A 16,643-nucleotide genomic window follows, 5' to 3' on the forward strand; every position below is an offset into this window, starting at 1 on the left:
AGACTGGAATTGTGATAAGTGAAATAATATTTTGTTTATTGTTGGAAAAATGACTTGTCATGCACAAAGTAGATGTCCTAACCAACTTGCCAAAACTATAGTTTGTTGACAAGAAATTTGTGGAGTGGTTGAAAAATGAGTTAGAATTTTAGAATCCAAAATTAGAATCCAACCTAAGTGTATGTAAACTTCTGACTTCAACTGTAACCAGCACAATTTGGGAGCGTATCAGGTTGTAATTTCTGTTGACATAAACGGTTGACTCATCATACTTGCGTGTGTCCTGATTTATACTCATGTATGCAACTTTTTGACAACACTTTCTGTAGTACAGCAATAACGTAGTTTCAACAACACAATTATTGCCATTAAGGAGAACAATTGGGGATGCTGCAAATGTTTAGTAATGATATGATACAGTGCGCTGGCTGGCTCGTGGGTGTCTGTGGGTCTGGGAGGAGCTGGTGTGTGTGTGTGTCTAGGAAGAGAAATGTGTGGCAATGCACTGCCTTTGGAGCACAGCATGTTGGCTGTGTATGCTTCACGGCAAAATGATTTGACACATGGGGTTTGGGATAGCCAAATTACAATTTTACACATTACCTTGAAAGAAGTCTTTGGACAAGCCTTTGCACCCAACCGCTAATATTATTCTAACCAAAACACAATGTCCCCAAGTTAGTATGGTGTAAATTGCATGCCCAAATCCTCCCAAAGTAACTTTCGACTAAGTCATAGAGCTACACAATCCCATTTTTGGTTAGAAAATGAAGCTGTTGGTGGCAGTGGCTAGTTTGCTTCCCACTTATTGCAAGTCTCCATTGTCCCCATCCTCTAATTTTCTTTCTCTCTCCTTCTCTTTACTACACGGACGTGTCTCCCTATTACTGTCGTGGCAGGACACGTGAAAGCCTGGCTTCCAACACGTCGAGCATCATGGAGAGCAATAGACGACAGAATCCAGCATTGAGTCCGGGCCACATGGGCACCACCAGCAACGGTCCGCCGTTCAGCTTTCGCGCCATTCCTGAACCCCCCCGTACTGCACAGCCTGAGAAACTGCAGAAGTCTTCAACCTGCCTGGCATCCATCACCAGCGTCTGACCTGATATACAGACTGACAGACATCAAGGCCTGAGATGGAGGAGGTGGATTATTATGGTAGGGACTGTTGGGGGTAATGGGCGGGGGGGTGGAGAAGGCAGAAGTTGGGTCACGTTGTGCCCCCACCTTCTCCTCACCCATCCACACACACATGTCCACCCTCCCTCACCCAACCCCCAGAAAATCCAACTACTACTGGGACTGTTAACCTCACAGGCATGGCTTCCAGAGACTGTTCCCACAGCTTCAAAAACTTCACTGCAAAAAACAAACAAACAAAATGACAACCACGAAATAACAAAAACTATCCTGACCAGATTCATTTTGTCTCCCATTGCAAGAGAGCCGATCAGGAATGATCTTGATTTGGATTATATCAACTTTGATTTTTTTGGGGGGGGGGGATTTCCAGATTCCTCAATGTTGGTATTAGAGAAATGTTGATACATTTAGGATTGGAGTCACATTTGGGAAAATCTATACTTTTACATGTTATTTCCAATCCATGTCCAATGAAATGTTTTCTATCAAGAATTAGAAATAATTTATCAGGAGAATTATCATATTTGTATGTTGATGCACAGTATTAAAAATAATGAAGGAAGAGATGAGAAGGTGGAAAGGCAAAATGTCAGAGGTTCCGATTTGTGTAGCGCAAAGCAAAATAGGCTATTGTAGTTCTATCCATACAGTATAATTTATTCATAAGTACAATAATGTATACTCAAATCTTTTTTTTATATTTAAATGACCAAAATGAAATCGTTAAAACGAATATTGACAATTTAGTAAGGGAAAACAGTTGGTTTACATTGTTAGTTGAATTATTAAGTTTCCATCCTGAAGCACTAATGTGCCTTTTCTGTGGTATTTATGACTAAATTAAAAAAAAAAAAATCTTTACCCAACATATAATCTCAGGTCATAAGAATATTTTCTTGAACACACGCACACACACTCTGTCTGTAATCTTGTTGGAGGTGTGTGAGGAGTTGGCCTCGCTAATTAGTGGCTTGCTGAGTGTTGTAATTGGTTTGACAGGACTTTACTTTTATGTTTGTTTCAGATGTGTTTGCCTTTTCACAACATGTTTGCCAGAGTATGAATAGATAGACCATCAAATAAATGGTTGCAGTGGGGTGCAAATTGTAACTATATATCCCAGGGGTATAGGACAGACAAACACCTCCCTTTAACATGTTTATCACTATCATTGCCAGAGCCATCAAGGCATTTATACAACTTATGTCTGCGGTGTTTATCTGAATTGAAATGTTTTATGAAATTGAACAGCTCCTAAATTGTTTTGCAAATTGCAAAATCTCTCCAAATATTAGAGCATGCGGACTAGTGATGGCTACCTTGCAAGAGAATAGTGAAGAGTTATTGCAGTCTTGCCTCTTTATTCACAATATTGTTTGTATCACAATACTGTAAGTATCGTGTATTGGAAATTTGTTTATCTTGTACAGGTGCTAAGATTTCTATAATGAAACGCTCTATTCAATCCGCAACGCTTTATAGCGTGACTGACAATTAAAGGCAATGTTTTGAAAGGACTTTACTTTATTGTAAATTGTCCAGAAACAAGTCCATGCATCAAAGCTACATTAGGGGTTAAGTTAATGACCTCCCACATGCAGAATTGCAATGTGCATTATTGAAGGAATTGATATATTTATGATGCCCATAAAACACAGTAAGTTTATCAATCTTGCATGATAGTGATCAATTAATGAACTACACATCCAATTGTACAATTGTATTCACTTCTACTTTGAAACTCTTTTAAAAAAAAGTTATCAACAGTCTCCTCCCAGTGGGCAAAAATGTTGGTTGAAATGTGATTAAAGTTATGTCATTTAACCTGACTACAACCAGTTAAAGATACCTTTTTCATAACAACATCAAGATGCCTGGGAAAGACTGCATAACCTGAATACAAAGAGGTAAAGGTGTCTTTTTATGGTAGTTTAAAAAAATATAAAAACATTATTTTACAGTCATTAGCTAATGACCTAACAAAATATGACCATGACATCACAAAATGTGAACCTGACGGCACTACAACCGGTTTTGCCCGCTGGGATGATTGTAAGGCAAGAAGATTCCATTTTTGTCATGACACAAACAGTGGTGTTCATTATAAAACAAGTGACATATCAACATGCTCGTGAATGTCATATATCACAAAGGCTATGTCAATCACTTAATCAATGTCTGGTAACTATAGGCCAATGGATGATCATGATCACACTTGATAAAAGATTCTGTGAAATCCTAGATTATTATCAAGTTAGTAACAGTGAGACAGAGTGGAGACAGGGAAAGATTAAATAATGGATCATGTAGATTAATCAATATAAGCATAGATTTTGTTTGCAGCCTCCATACAAAACTAGCTTGCTATTCAAGCCAGTTGCTGAGGCCGTAGTTAGTTCGTTTTGTTTTCCTAACGTGTCTTTAGCATGATGTCTGCTATCAGAGATGGTGCGGGAATCATTTCTGGCCTTTTGGTAGCCTATTTGATTGGCAGGAGTCTTCCTTAGTCTATACTCATTTATTGATAGTCTTGCTCACCAAAGGCAGGATGCAACATTTAGAAAGTTATAGATAATGAGGGTTGTTTGTAAAAGTTGTTTCTAACTGCTTACAGATAAATGTTGTGAGGGGAGCAACAATCATCAGAAAATCCACAGTGTTTAAACGTTACCGACATAGTTTAGGATGATTAGCCCTGAAGGGCATCTTATCTAATTAAAACATTAAGGTGTAACTGCTGGTAACTTGTTTAAAGATATTTATTTCATGGCTAATAAGCTATACTAGCCAAAGTCCATGAAATAAATATACTGTATGTCCTTTTATTTAAATTCTTTTTAAAGAAGGGAATGCAATGCCACGTTCAAAGTTAGACATTTTAGCAATGAAAATACATTTACAATAGCCTATACTAGAGAACATCTACAAGTGATACTTTTGGATTGTTGAACATCTTTGAAGTCAGTAAGAACCAGATCTGAGGTCAAATACCATTTGAAACCTCTCAAATACTTTGAGGTTTTGCGTTAGCCTGCCTGGTGTACCAGGAGGGTGCCGTTTGCACTTTTGGGACTTTTGCAACAGGCAAACTCAATCAAGCACAACTAAGGTATTTGAAATTATTTTAAACCTAGGTTTGAAGAACCTGGACCTCATGATTATTGGGTTATTTCTTTCAGTGAATGTGTGCCTCGAGTGATTTGACTATAGTCAATTGATAAAGGTTCCGGGAAATGTTACTATACTCCATTTTGGGGTAAACTATGTTTTTGGCCAAGGAATATTAGAGAGCTACAGTCATGGCCAAAAGTTTTGAGAATGACACCAATATTAATTTCCACAAAGTTTGCTGCTTCAGTGTCTTTAGATATCTTTGTCAGGTTTTACTATGGAATACTGAAGTATAATTACTAGCATTTCATAAATGTCAAAGGCTTTTATTGACAATTACATGAAGTTGATGCAAAAAGTCAATATTTGCAGTGTTGACACTTCTTTTTCAAGACCTCTGCAATCCGCCCTGGCATGCTGTCAATTAACTTCTGGGCCACATCCTGACTGATGGCAGCCCATTCTTGCATAATCAATGCTTGGAATTTGTCAGAATTTGTGCGTTTTTGTTTGTCCACCCGCCTCTTGAGGATTGACCACAAATTCTCAATGAGATTAAGGTCTGGGGAGTTTCCTGGCCATGGCCCCAAAATATCTGTTTTGTCCTATATATGTTTTGTTCCCCGAGCCACTTAGTTGGTTGGCACTTTTGCCCTATTCCATCATACTGGAAAGGCATTGTTCGTCACCAAACTGTTCCTGGATGGTTGGGAGAAGTTGCTCTCGGAGAATGTCTTGGTACCATTCTTTATTCATGGCTGTGTTCTTAGGCAAAATTGTGAGTGAGCCCACTCCCTTGGCTGAGAAGCAACCCCACACATGAATGGTCTCAGGATGCTTTACTGTTGGCATGACACAGGACTGATGGTAGCGCTCACCTTGTCTTCTCCGGACAAGCTTTTTTCCAGATGCCCCAAACAATCGGAAAGGGGATTCATTCATCACAGAAAATGACTTTGCAGTCCAATCCCTGTACCTTTTGCAGAATATCAGTGTGTCCCTGATGTTTTTCCTGGAGAGAAGTAGCTTCTTTGCTGCCCTTCTTGACACCGGGCCATCCTCCAAAAGTCCTTCGGCTCACTGTGTGTGCAGATGCACTCACACCTGCCTGCTGCCATTCCTGAGCAAGCTCTGTACTGGCGGTGCCCCGATCCCACAGCTGAATCAACTTTAGGAGACGTCCTGGTGCTTGCTGGACTTTCTTGGGCGCCCTGAAGCCTTCTTCACAACAATTGAACCGCTCTCCTTGAAATTCTTGATGATCCGATAAATGGTTGATTTAGGTGCAATCTCTCTAGCAGCAATATCCTTGCCTGTGAAGCCCTTTTTGTGCAAAGCAATGATGACGGCACGTGTTTCCTTGCAGGTAACCATGATTGAGAGAGGAAGAACATTGATTCCAAGCACCACCCTCCTATTGAAGTTTCCAGTCTGTTATTCTAACTCAATCAGCATGACAGATTGATCTCCAGCCTTGTCCTCGTCAACACTCACACCTGTTTAACAAGAGAATCACTGACATGTCAGCTGGTCCTTTTGTGGCAGGGCTGAAATATAGTGGAAATGTTTTTTGGGGATTCAGTTCATTTGCATGGCAAAGAGGGACTTTGCAATTAATTGCAATTAATCTGATCACTCTTCATAACATTCTGGAGTATATGCAAATTGCCATTATACAAACCGAGGCAGCAGACTTTGTGAAAATGTATATTTGTGTCATTCTCAAAACTAGGCTACGACTGTATGTCTGGCAAGCAAAGCTTATAAAGTATCTGCTAAAGGAAAGTCATGGGAGAAAGAGGATGACTGGATCCAGATTCCCACATTATTTTCATGTTGTAAGAAAAGGCTTGAGTTAAATTTAAACCACATAGCACTTTAAAGCACATTTAAAGGCAACCCTCCTGGAAAATGTATAATATTGACCGACAACAACTCATTAGTGGTGCATTACCAAATAGTTCACTGACGGCGCCGTTGGATTCATATAAAAAGTGAATTGTAATGAACCTTTACTTACTCAACAGTAGAGTTGAAGGTGGTAAGAGGGACAAAGGAGTTAGGCTACATGGTAGGCTTGTTACACGAGAGCTCATTTACATGAGCAAATTGGGAAATCAAATGCATTTAATTACACTGAAACCACTTACAACAGTAATTTTTTCATAGTTAGTGGACCATTTGTTAATCCAGCTATAATGTAGCTACTACATTATTATGGTCAAACATTCTTCTGCAGTGTGACCTAATCCTTCATCAGTGATAAATAAACAAGTTTTAGTGCTCCTCTGCTTTACCGTCTCCATTTGTAGACCTGGACTTTTGTGCACTGTCACTAAACTATAATGTTTTAGTAGACAAAATAGGAATGCAACACTTCCTCCAATGAAAACATTATATGGAAATGATATTGTTAACGTCAACTACTTATTTTACTGTACAGACTAAACATCATACAACTGACTACATTTTTTGTGTTGTTTTTCCCCTTTGCATTGAAGTAAGCTGCCTTAATAAAAACACCCTTGTGAATAATTGGCACAAACATTATACAACTGCAGAAGACATGGCAGTATGTATCTAAATGTGCATATTGGGTAGTGTGATGATGATGATTATAATGGGACAAAGAGGAATTCTGCTTTCAGACATTGCAGTGCGGGTCATCATCTACTGCACTTCTACTGTGATGTTTGTTTATTTGTTTATGAGGACACACAAGGTACAGGTTTTAATCTCCTCGCCAATGTTTCAGTACAAAGTAATGGACTTGTATCGAGTGACCCTATATAACGACATCAATATCGAACTTTGTAAAATACATTTCAATAAAACCTCCCACTACCGCGTATGGATTATTCATTCTCCGATCCAAAGTTATGCTTGCATTCAGTGCTTTGAATGCATTTTAGGGGCATATTCCCCACTGTTTCAACTGTGCAGCTATTGCTGCTCGAATTACAATAAAGAACAGGTGGGGTCCTGTGTCCAATGATTGGATAATGCTTGAAAAGTGTTTTGGTGCAGCCTGCTCTCATAGACTAGACGTTACATAGTAAACGGTAAATCCGAGACACTCAAATATGAAACAGTATGTTACATTTGGTAGGGTTACATAAGACAGAAGGGTACTTTAGGCAAAAATGAAAGGAGCGTGGTTGGCTGGGGTGCGAATGTCTAACCACCCAAAGGTTTAGTGATCGAATCTCATCATTGACAATTTTAGCTAATTAGCAATTTTGCAACTACTTTCCAACTACTTAGATTAAACAGTTAAGGTTAGGGAAGGGTTAGCTAACATGTTAAGTCCTAACCTTAACCCTTTAACCTAACCCCTAGCCTAGCTAACGTTAGCTAGGTAGCTAACGTTAAATAGGTGGCTAACATTAGCCACAACAAATTGGAATTCATAACATATTGTCCGAATTGCAATTCGTAACATATCATACAAATTGTTATTCGTAACATATCATACGGAATGGATGATGGACATAATATACCACAAATATACCATACAAAACATAACATGTCATTCTAAATATGAAATGCTCTGAGACCAGGTTTGTTGGTGGAGAAAGCTGACATCTCCAACCTATGCAATTTATATTAAAAAACAACTCATGAAGTGGCAATCCTGATGGTTAACATAGCTTTGTTGGGATGACATGGTATTTGTGTTGTTATGACCAGGGATGGGGTTGATTAATTCATTTTGAACTTGAAGATCTTGTCCCTGTCATTGACTTCCATAGTTTTTTGGTTAGCAGCAGCTAGTTAAAGAGATTCAACAGGATCTTAAAGATGCGTTATAAATGTTTTGTGTAATTTCAGTATGTAGTTTTGAAAGTAGCGTTGACGATCGTAAGCGGGTCCACGAAAGGTGGGCACAATTATGTACAATGTTATCCACTTTGTATGATATGTTAAATCCTGCAACACCAATTTTTAAGTGCTTAAATACATTTGACAGGATCTTAAGCACTTACAAGTTCATAACATATTGCATGAATTAGAATTCGTAACAAATACGAATTGCAGGATTTTTTTTTACACTACTAACCATGAAAAAAAGCACCAGACCATTATTCCTCATCCACCAAACTTTACAGTTGGCACTATACATTGGGGCATGTAGCGTTCTCCTAGCATCCGCCAAACCCAGATTAGTCTGTCGGACAGCCAGATGGGGAGGCGTGATTAATCACTACAGAGACTGGTCCAGAATCCAATGGCGGCGAGCTTTACACCACTCCAGCCGATGCTTGACATTGCACATGGTGATCTTAGGCTTGTATGCGGCTGCCTAGCCATGAAAACCCATTTTATGAAGCTCCCGACGAACAGTTATTGTGCTGACTTTGCTTCCAGAGGTAGTTTGGAACTCGGTAGTGAGTGTTGCAACTCACTACCGCTTCAGCACTTGCGGTCCCGTTCTGTGAACTTGTGTGGCCTACCACCTCGCGGCTGAGCCGTTGTTGCTCCTAAATCTTTCCACTTCACAATGACAGCACTTACAGTTGACCGGGGCAGCTCTAGCAGGGCAGAAATTTGACAAACTGACTTGTTGGAAAGGTGGCATCCATTGACGGTGCCACGTTGAAAGTCGATGAGCTCTTCAGTAAGGCGTTTACTGACAATGTTTGACTATGGAGATTGAATGGCTGTGTGCTCAATTTTATACACTTGTTAGCAACAGGTGTGGCTGAAATAGCCGAATCTACTAATTTGAAGGGGTGTCCACATACTTTTATATATATAGTGTATGTTAAGAATTCCCATTCATAGAATATGTTACAAAAAATAGAGGTAAGTCCTAGAATAGTACAGATATGAAGTGAACATGTTTAACCTATTAATGTTGCATTTAGGTCCATCGATGTACTTTCCTAGAAGGCCTATTGATGTTTATTGTAATCTACACCTCGATTAGGTTTATAGAAATCATTATTTTGATAAATTATTTTCAATTTGAGCTTCATTAATTCTATATTGCCTACACTTTCTCGTTCTGAACTTCTAATGCGAGTGGGGCGGGTGTGGCTTTGTTATAATGATCACAAGAGCAGCTGCTCAACGATTTGACAGCTCCAACGCTTCTGACACCGCCAAAACATCAGCTGTGCGGGTGTCGGCTATCGTCGGTTAAACGCTTGCGCTTGATCTGTTTGAATCTTGGCCTAATTAAAATGTTTACATTTGGAAACAGTGGCCAGGTAAATAAAACCAAAGCATGGGTTGCTGTCATACCTTGTCCATAGACTGCTGACAGCGTAATGAAACTAATATGTCATTTGGGTGCACTATGCTTTAACAAGTCACAGAACATATTCTGACTGTGTCAGTGTCACGGGCAACTAGCCACAGTAAGTTTAGTGATTGTACTGAATATCAACTGGCACCATATTTGCTTAAAGGTGTTCACTTCCTAGCCGGAGCAAGTTGTAGAATTCTTTGGTCATCATTTTGAAGGGAAAGGTCACTGGAAAAAAAAAAAGTGTACTTTTTTTCACATAAAGAGCATGATTTAAATGAATTTAGGAGTTGCCGCATTTCACATATCCAGGTGCTATATGGTCTCCTGTACATTTTATTAGACGAGTGGCTCTTGTACACAATCATGAGCGTAGACTGTAAGGATGTTCACAATCTTTTTGTATTTTTCTCTTTATTTTCGTCGCTTTTGTTAACTCCCAATGCACCAGACTCATACACACACATGCTACCTCCACCACCTCTCTGACAGCAGAGCAAGACAGTGTGTCAACATCTAGGTGCTGTGTCTGTGGTACACAGTCATATATAGAAATGACCAGCACTTGATTTTAGGAGTTTGCAACAATATAAAAATTTTAAGACCTCTGCATGGCTATTCATCTAAGATGTTACTTGGAAACTTGGGGCAGAATCAAACCAAGGACTGTGGGAGACTTTCACTGCACAAAAAATGTTAATGTTTCGTAAAAATATACTTTCATGTGATGCAGTAATGGCATCACTTTCTTGCAGCGCAGGTTTGTTGTAATTCCAGCCCTGGGGTAGTTTGCTGTAAAATTAAATGGTCACACAGCATTTGGACGGAATGCTGAAATATACAGATTGGTTAAGTAACCTTAATTTCCAGGCTTCCTCGCGTAATGAACGAGATTTGGGATGTATGGTAATGTGAGACTAGCCCGCAGTCTGCTAGGTAAAAAATATGTTGAGTAAGTTTTCCATCAAACTGACATTGAACATCAACAGATGTTTTGGTTGAATTCACAGAAAGTGGGCAACATACACGGTTTGTCTAATTTCAACCAGATTTCAACCACAAATCAACAATTTGGATTTCAAGGGTTGGTTAATTTCAAATTCGTTGACAACTCAATCAAATATCCACAAAAATATGATGTTGATTTGAGATTTCGTCAGGTTTTTGCCCCGAGGGGGAACATTTGGGATTTTAGCGCCGCATAAAACATTCCTAAATTATAACAGTACTGAACCATACTGTAAATGAGTGAAATTAGGGATTTTTTTTGTAATGTACAATATTACAAAAAAGTTCCTATTTGTGTAAAAATGTTGTTTAAGTGATGGTTATAGGTTTTGGTTATAGGTTTTAAATGGTGCTGTTGTTTTTAAAACACTATAAACATGGCCATCAGATTTGCACATTTTCTTGATATCTGCCTATACACAAAATGAATGTTAAGATCTGCCAACTTTTTGAAGAGTAAAGCAAGATATACAGTGGGTGTTGCAAGATCTTTCACATGTAAAACAATTATATTTGACATCTTTCATTTGGCAAATTATTACACTTAAATGACCACCTTTTAAATCACTTGTTTAGTGAGGTTTGGACTTGACAGGTGTGCCGCACACTCTTAAAAAATACCTAGTAGAAACTTTGGGTGTTTATGTGCTGGCTCTAAATAAATAAAAATACTAAGCATATAACTTTGATATCCTGTGTGTGCTTTTCTCTGTGGATATATTCTTACATTGACCCTTTTGGAATTAGCACTGCAAACATCTACTTGGAACCATTTTTTTATAATCTTGGCTGCAAGGACTTTTGTTTGAACTTGACAGGATGTTGACCAGAAAGGGAGTATTTATCAAGGGTTTCACGGTGTTTAGGTTTTAGTTTAGTTTTTATTCATGTTACACATTTTCATCTAAAACCTGAATTGCAGGTTTTGGATGAAATAATTATACTAGTGGTGGAGTTTAATGATGGAGTTATGGTAAACTTTTTTTGCTTTGTAATTCATAGAAAGGTTTGTGTCCTATAATTCACCCGGGGTGTGTGAAATCATAAAATTTATTAAATCGTTTTCCCCCCTTATCAATCTACACACAATACCCCATAATGACAAAGCAAAAACAGTTTTGAATTTTTTTGCACATTTTTTTTTTTAAAGAGAAGAAAATTAAATTAAATTCCGTAAGTATTCAAAACTTTTACTCAGTACTTTGTTTAAGCACCTTTGGCAGCGATTACAGCCTCAAGTCTTCTTGGGAATGACACTACAAGCTTGGCACACCTGTATTTGGGGATTTTCTCCCATTCCTTGCAGATCCTCTCATGTCTGTCAGGTTGGATGAGGATCGTCGCTGCACAGCTATTTTCAGGTCTCTCCAGAGATGTTCAATCTGGTTCAAGTCTGGGCTCTGGCTGGGCCACTCAAGGACATTCAGAGACTTGTCCCAAAGCCACTAATGTGTTGTTTTGACTGTGTGCTTAGGGTCGTTGTCCTGTTGGAAGGTGAACCTTCGCCCCCAGTCTGAGGTCCTGAGCGTTCTGGGCAGGTTTTCATCAAGGAGCTTTCTGTATTTTTCTCCGTTCATCTTTCCCTCGATCCTGGCTAGTCTCCCAGCCCTTGCCTCTGAAAAACATATCCACACCATGATGCTGCCACCATGCTTCACTGTAGGGTTGGTGCAAGGTTTCCTCCAGACGTGACACTTGGCATTCAGGCCGAAGAGTTCAATCTTGGTTTCATCAGACCAGATAATCTTGTTTCTCATGGTCTGAGAGTCTTTAGGTGCCTTTTGGCAAACTTCAAGCAGGCTGTCATGTGCCTTTTACTGGGGAGTGGCTTCTGTCTGGCCACTCTACCACAAAGGCCTGATTAGTGGAGTGCAGCAGAAATGATTGTCCTTCTGGAAGATTCTCACATGTCCACAGAGGAACTCTGGAGCACTGTCAGAGTGACCAATGGAGTGAGCACTGTCAGAGTGACCAGAAGGCCCTTCTCCCCCGATTGCTCAGTTTGGCCGGGCAGCCAGCTCTAGAAAGAGTCTTAGTGGTTCCAAACTTCTTCCATTTAAGAATTATGGAGGCCACTGTGTTCTTGGGGACCTTCAATGCTGCAGAAATGTTTTGGTACCCATCCCCAGATCTGTGCCTCGACACAATCCTGTCTCGGAGCTCTACGGACAATTCCTTCGACCGCATGGCTTGGTTTTTGCTCTGACATGCAGTGTCAACTGTGTGACCTTATGTAGACAGGTGTGTGCCTTTCCCAATCATGTCCAATCAATTGAATTTACCACAGGTGGACTCCAAGTTGTAGAATCATCTCAAGGATGATCAATGGAAACAGGATGCACCTGAGCTCAATTTCGAGTCTCATAGCAAAGGGTCTGAATACTTATGTAAATAAGGTATTTCTGTTTTTTTCTTTTATAAATTTGCAAACATTTCATAAAAACCTGTTTTCAGTTTGTCATTATAGAGTATTCTGTGTAGATTAATGAGGGGGAAAAGTAATTTAATACATTTTAGAACGAGGCCGTAACGTAACAAAATGTGGAAAAAGTCAACAGGTCTGAATACTTTCCGAATGCACTGTATATTAATATATGGGTTCAATTCAATCCAGCTTACATGCAGTACATTAGTTTACCCAAATACATAAACTGTACCTTTTTATTACCCAAATAAAACAGCAGAATGATTTTGTGGTAATGTAATCAAATAGCAGACAGACTCCCTTCTCAAGTAAACCTTATGAAGGGCACGTTCCTCTGCCCATGCGTTGCTGATGCATTCCATATCTTGCAACACCTGGATAGGTATTTTCAGTATCAGCTAACCACATCCATTATGTTATAGCAATTTGTCATTTGATGACCCTGTCGATGACGTGGCAAGCAACCATTGATTGATGCCTGCAAGGTCTGAGCAGGGGAACGCGATCCATATGTTATAGCATGCCGCTTTTCAAACCAACTGGGAACTCAGAAAAATACAAGGTCAAATCATGACGTCAGTGATCTTCAGGTCGGAAAGTCAGAGCTCTAGAAAGAGGCCTGAGTTCCCGAGTTGGAATTCTGAGTTGCATGACCATTCAAATTTCCCAGCCGGAGCTGTTTTTTCCTGAGTTCCCAGTTGTTTTGAACGCACTGAAGTCGGAATTTGGAGATTCCCGAGTTCTCATTTGTTTTGAACACAGCAACTATCTGATGCCCGACTGCACAGTCAGTGACGTGGCACGCAGACATTGGTTGATATATGCAGCGTCTGAGCCGGGGAATGTGACCAATATCGGCCTCAGTCTCAAATCCAATCACCTTCCAGTACTACTATCTGGTGACTGAAGGAGCACGCTGCTTATCCCGCGTTCAAAACAACTGGTAACTCAGAACTGGAAAATCTCAGACTTCCAACTTCAGTACGTTCAAGACAACTGGAAACTCTGAAAAAAACCTAGCTCCGACTGGTATTTTTTCTTTGAACGGTCATCCAACTCAGGCATCTTTCCAAAGCTCCGACCTGAAGATGACCGATGTCATGACTAGACCTTGTTCCCAGTTGTCTTGAAATCACCATTAAGAGGTTAGTGATGTACCCGTGCCATATGACTAAACTAATATGAGGGCCTAGACCCATTTCAGTCCCTTGCCTCTACCTATATAGTATAAAAGACCGGAAAGGACTAGATAAGGGTAAACAATATGTTGGTCTTCCTAGACCTGCAGTCGGCAGAGTGGGGATTCTTCCATATTGCTTTCATGTTTCCAGCCCTATCAGATCTGTGGAGACAAAAGGGGCTAGGTATTGAAATGAAATGTGGCCATTAAAACTTAATCTTCACTCCAGCCAACAGAAATTGCAGCAACAGCAACCTCTTGTGGCACAAGTAACAGCACCAGTGCCCTATATTGTTGTCATCAAAATCAGAAAGGTATTTTGCTTAGGGCCGGGATTCAATGTAATTCGCATTATAGCGAGCATGACCTTTAAATGTTAATGCAATCATTGTGAAAGCCAGAACATTGCCTTTAAAAAATGCATTGTCTACAAGTGTGATCGGATTGAATTGCATCCTAGTTTGGACCTCAAACATTGTACAAATATTTCTACTGTTGGCTTATATTGTGTTTTTTTTTTATACAGATGACAATTTTGATACTCCTCACTGCATCCTGTAGGCTTATCAAAAGGTTGGCTGGACTTCGCTAAAAACCCATAGATCTCTTCATTACTCCATTTTTGTATACAAGGCCCTACTTCATAGACTTCCGTCTTATCTAATTTTGCTCTTGAAGTATAGACACCTGAGTTGCCTAACCCCTTCACAGGATTGGTTAACTCTTGATGTTCCTAGGGTCTCCACCGAGCTAGGTAAATATGCTTTTAGTTTTAATGCACCGTATTGCTGGAACAAAATTCTAAATACATTTGATCTTAATATTCTTGTGCTGTTCGGTATTGATTGGGTAATTATTCATTTTTCGGAGTGATTTGTGATGTTTTACTTGTGCGTCCCATGACTGTATTTTAATTCATGTATATTTTGTGTATAATGTAGGTATTTGTGTTGTATTGTGCAGGACACATTTGAAAAAGAGGCCTAGGTCTCAATATGTCTTATGATAAAATAAAGGTAAAATAAAAACAATATTTACATGGTCATTTACCAGATGAAGGGTGAAATAATTTTACAAACTCCAAAAAACTACTTTTATTTTCTGTAGACAGCAGGTGGTACTGACTAGACAAACTGTGAGGACATTAAATTATTGAGGATGGTACAGTTTCTATGACAATGGAGCAGAGTATTTTTTCATTGCACTCAATAGAACTAACAGTGTAAAATAGACATGACCAATGTTGCCTCTAAGCGGTGCGCATGCTAGGCCTATATTATGACCAAATAGCCACAGTAGCCTACTTGACCACTGTTAAAACTAACTTAAAGCAGGTACAGTGTTCACAGTAAACGCGCTCCGGACGTTGCACAGAATTTTCGCAACATTAAAGTTTGCGCTCAGCAGACCTGAAATTTGCTCAGTGATTTAAAATTATGTGGGAACATTGGACATGATGTAATCATGTTGTACGGCGACAGCTTATGGACAAAGGTAATACATACACGTTTCTCTATGGACAACCATATCACCAAAGGACAGTATTAAAAAGTTATTAGCAAAAATCCATCATAACTCCATGCATTGAATTTGACAATGTAAATATGAGAAACGGTCCTACTTTAAAATTACAATATAATAATTGATTTACATGGTAGGCCTAATTACTTTGTAGGTACTGTCGGGTTCACCTAAGGGTCATGAAAAGGGTTGTACCAAGATGTTTGATGTATTGGAATAATTGATTATTCTCATGTTGTATTAATAGAAGGGGAGGGGCTATAAGACCTCTTTGCCTCATTAAAAAGAGGCTCCTCTGAGTAATGTGTGACTGAGAAGAAGAAGCTCTGCAGGGGAGGGAAGGAGATAAGACTAGTCAAACATTCCACAATAAATCAACTTTGGGGAGTGGACGTTTACTGCTAAGTTTTAGATAACACTAAAAGCCATTGTTTATATAGCTTGGGAGGCAGGGTTTTGGTCTCAGGAGTAAAAAGCTAATGATGTAGGTAGTGACATCACCAGGCTAGACTGAGGATCTAACAAAACAACTTGAGACTTTTTGTTTGATGCAGAACTTACTCTGAAACATGCCTGCTATGTTCCTGATTGTCAACTTCTGTCTGCAATTGCATTAAAAGGTTTTGAATTATTTAATTAAATATATGGTCATAATGCATGCACCCACGTGTCATCTCCTCGTTGGTTTTTAGGAGCATATACCCACGTGGGTGATTGAAAGAGGAAGTGAGGTCCACACTTCAGGTAAAATTACAACCCAATGTTTATATCACAGGACAAATTAGCTAGCAACAGCAAGCTAGCTAAATTGTCATAAATGTTTGCTTATCAACCTGTCCCGAAATTAATGTAATTGGTTCAGAATTTGTTTTGATATTTCAACCTGTGTGTCCGGATCGCATCTGGTGTGGATGGACAAAATCAACATGCGTGCGATGGCGCACATCTGGTCAGCATGTAACTGTACGCGCAGCAAATACATGCCCATTTCCACATGCTTT

General features: G+C 39.4%; 1 protein-coding gene across 1 annotated transcript in view; it reads left to right on the forward strand.

Moving 5' to 3' along the window:
• The window catches only part of LOC115137224 (storkhead-box protein 2-like), a 73,305-nt gene extending 66,199 nt beyond the window's left edge, over window positions 1-7,106 (forward strand). The window contains exon 5 of the mRNA XM_065024688.1: window positions 900-7,106. Coding sequence (XP_064880760.1) covers window positions 900-1,104 — 205 coding nt within the window. The 3' untranslated portion in view covers window positions 1,105-7,106. The remainder of the gene's footprint in view (window positions 1-899) is intronic.
• The last annotated feature ends 9,537 nt before the right edge of the window (window positions 7,107-16,643 follow it).

Source organism: Oncorhynchus nerka, linkage group LG11 (genome assembly GCF_034236695.1).
Source record: "Oncorhynchus nerka isolate Pitt River linkage group LG11, Oner_Uvic_2.0, whole genome shotgun sequence".
Taxonomy (NCBI): Eukaryota; Metazoa; Chordata; class Actinopteri; order Salmoniformes; family Salmonidae; genus Oncorhynchus; species Oncorhynchus nerka.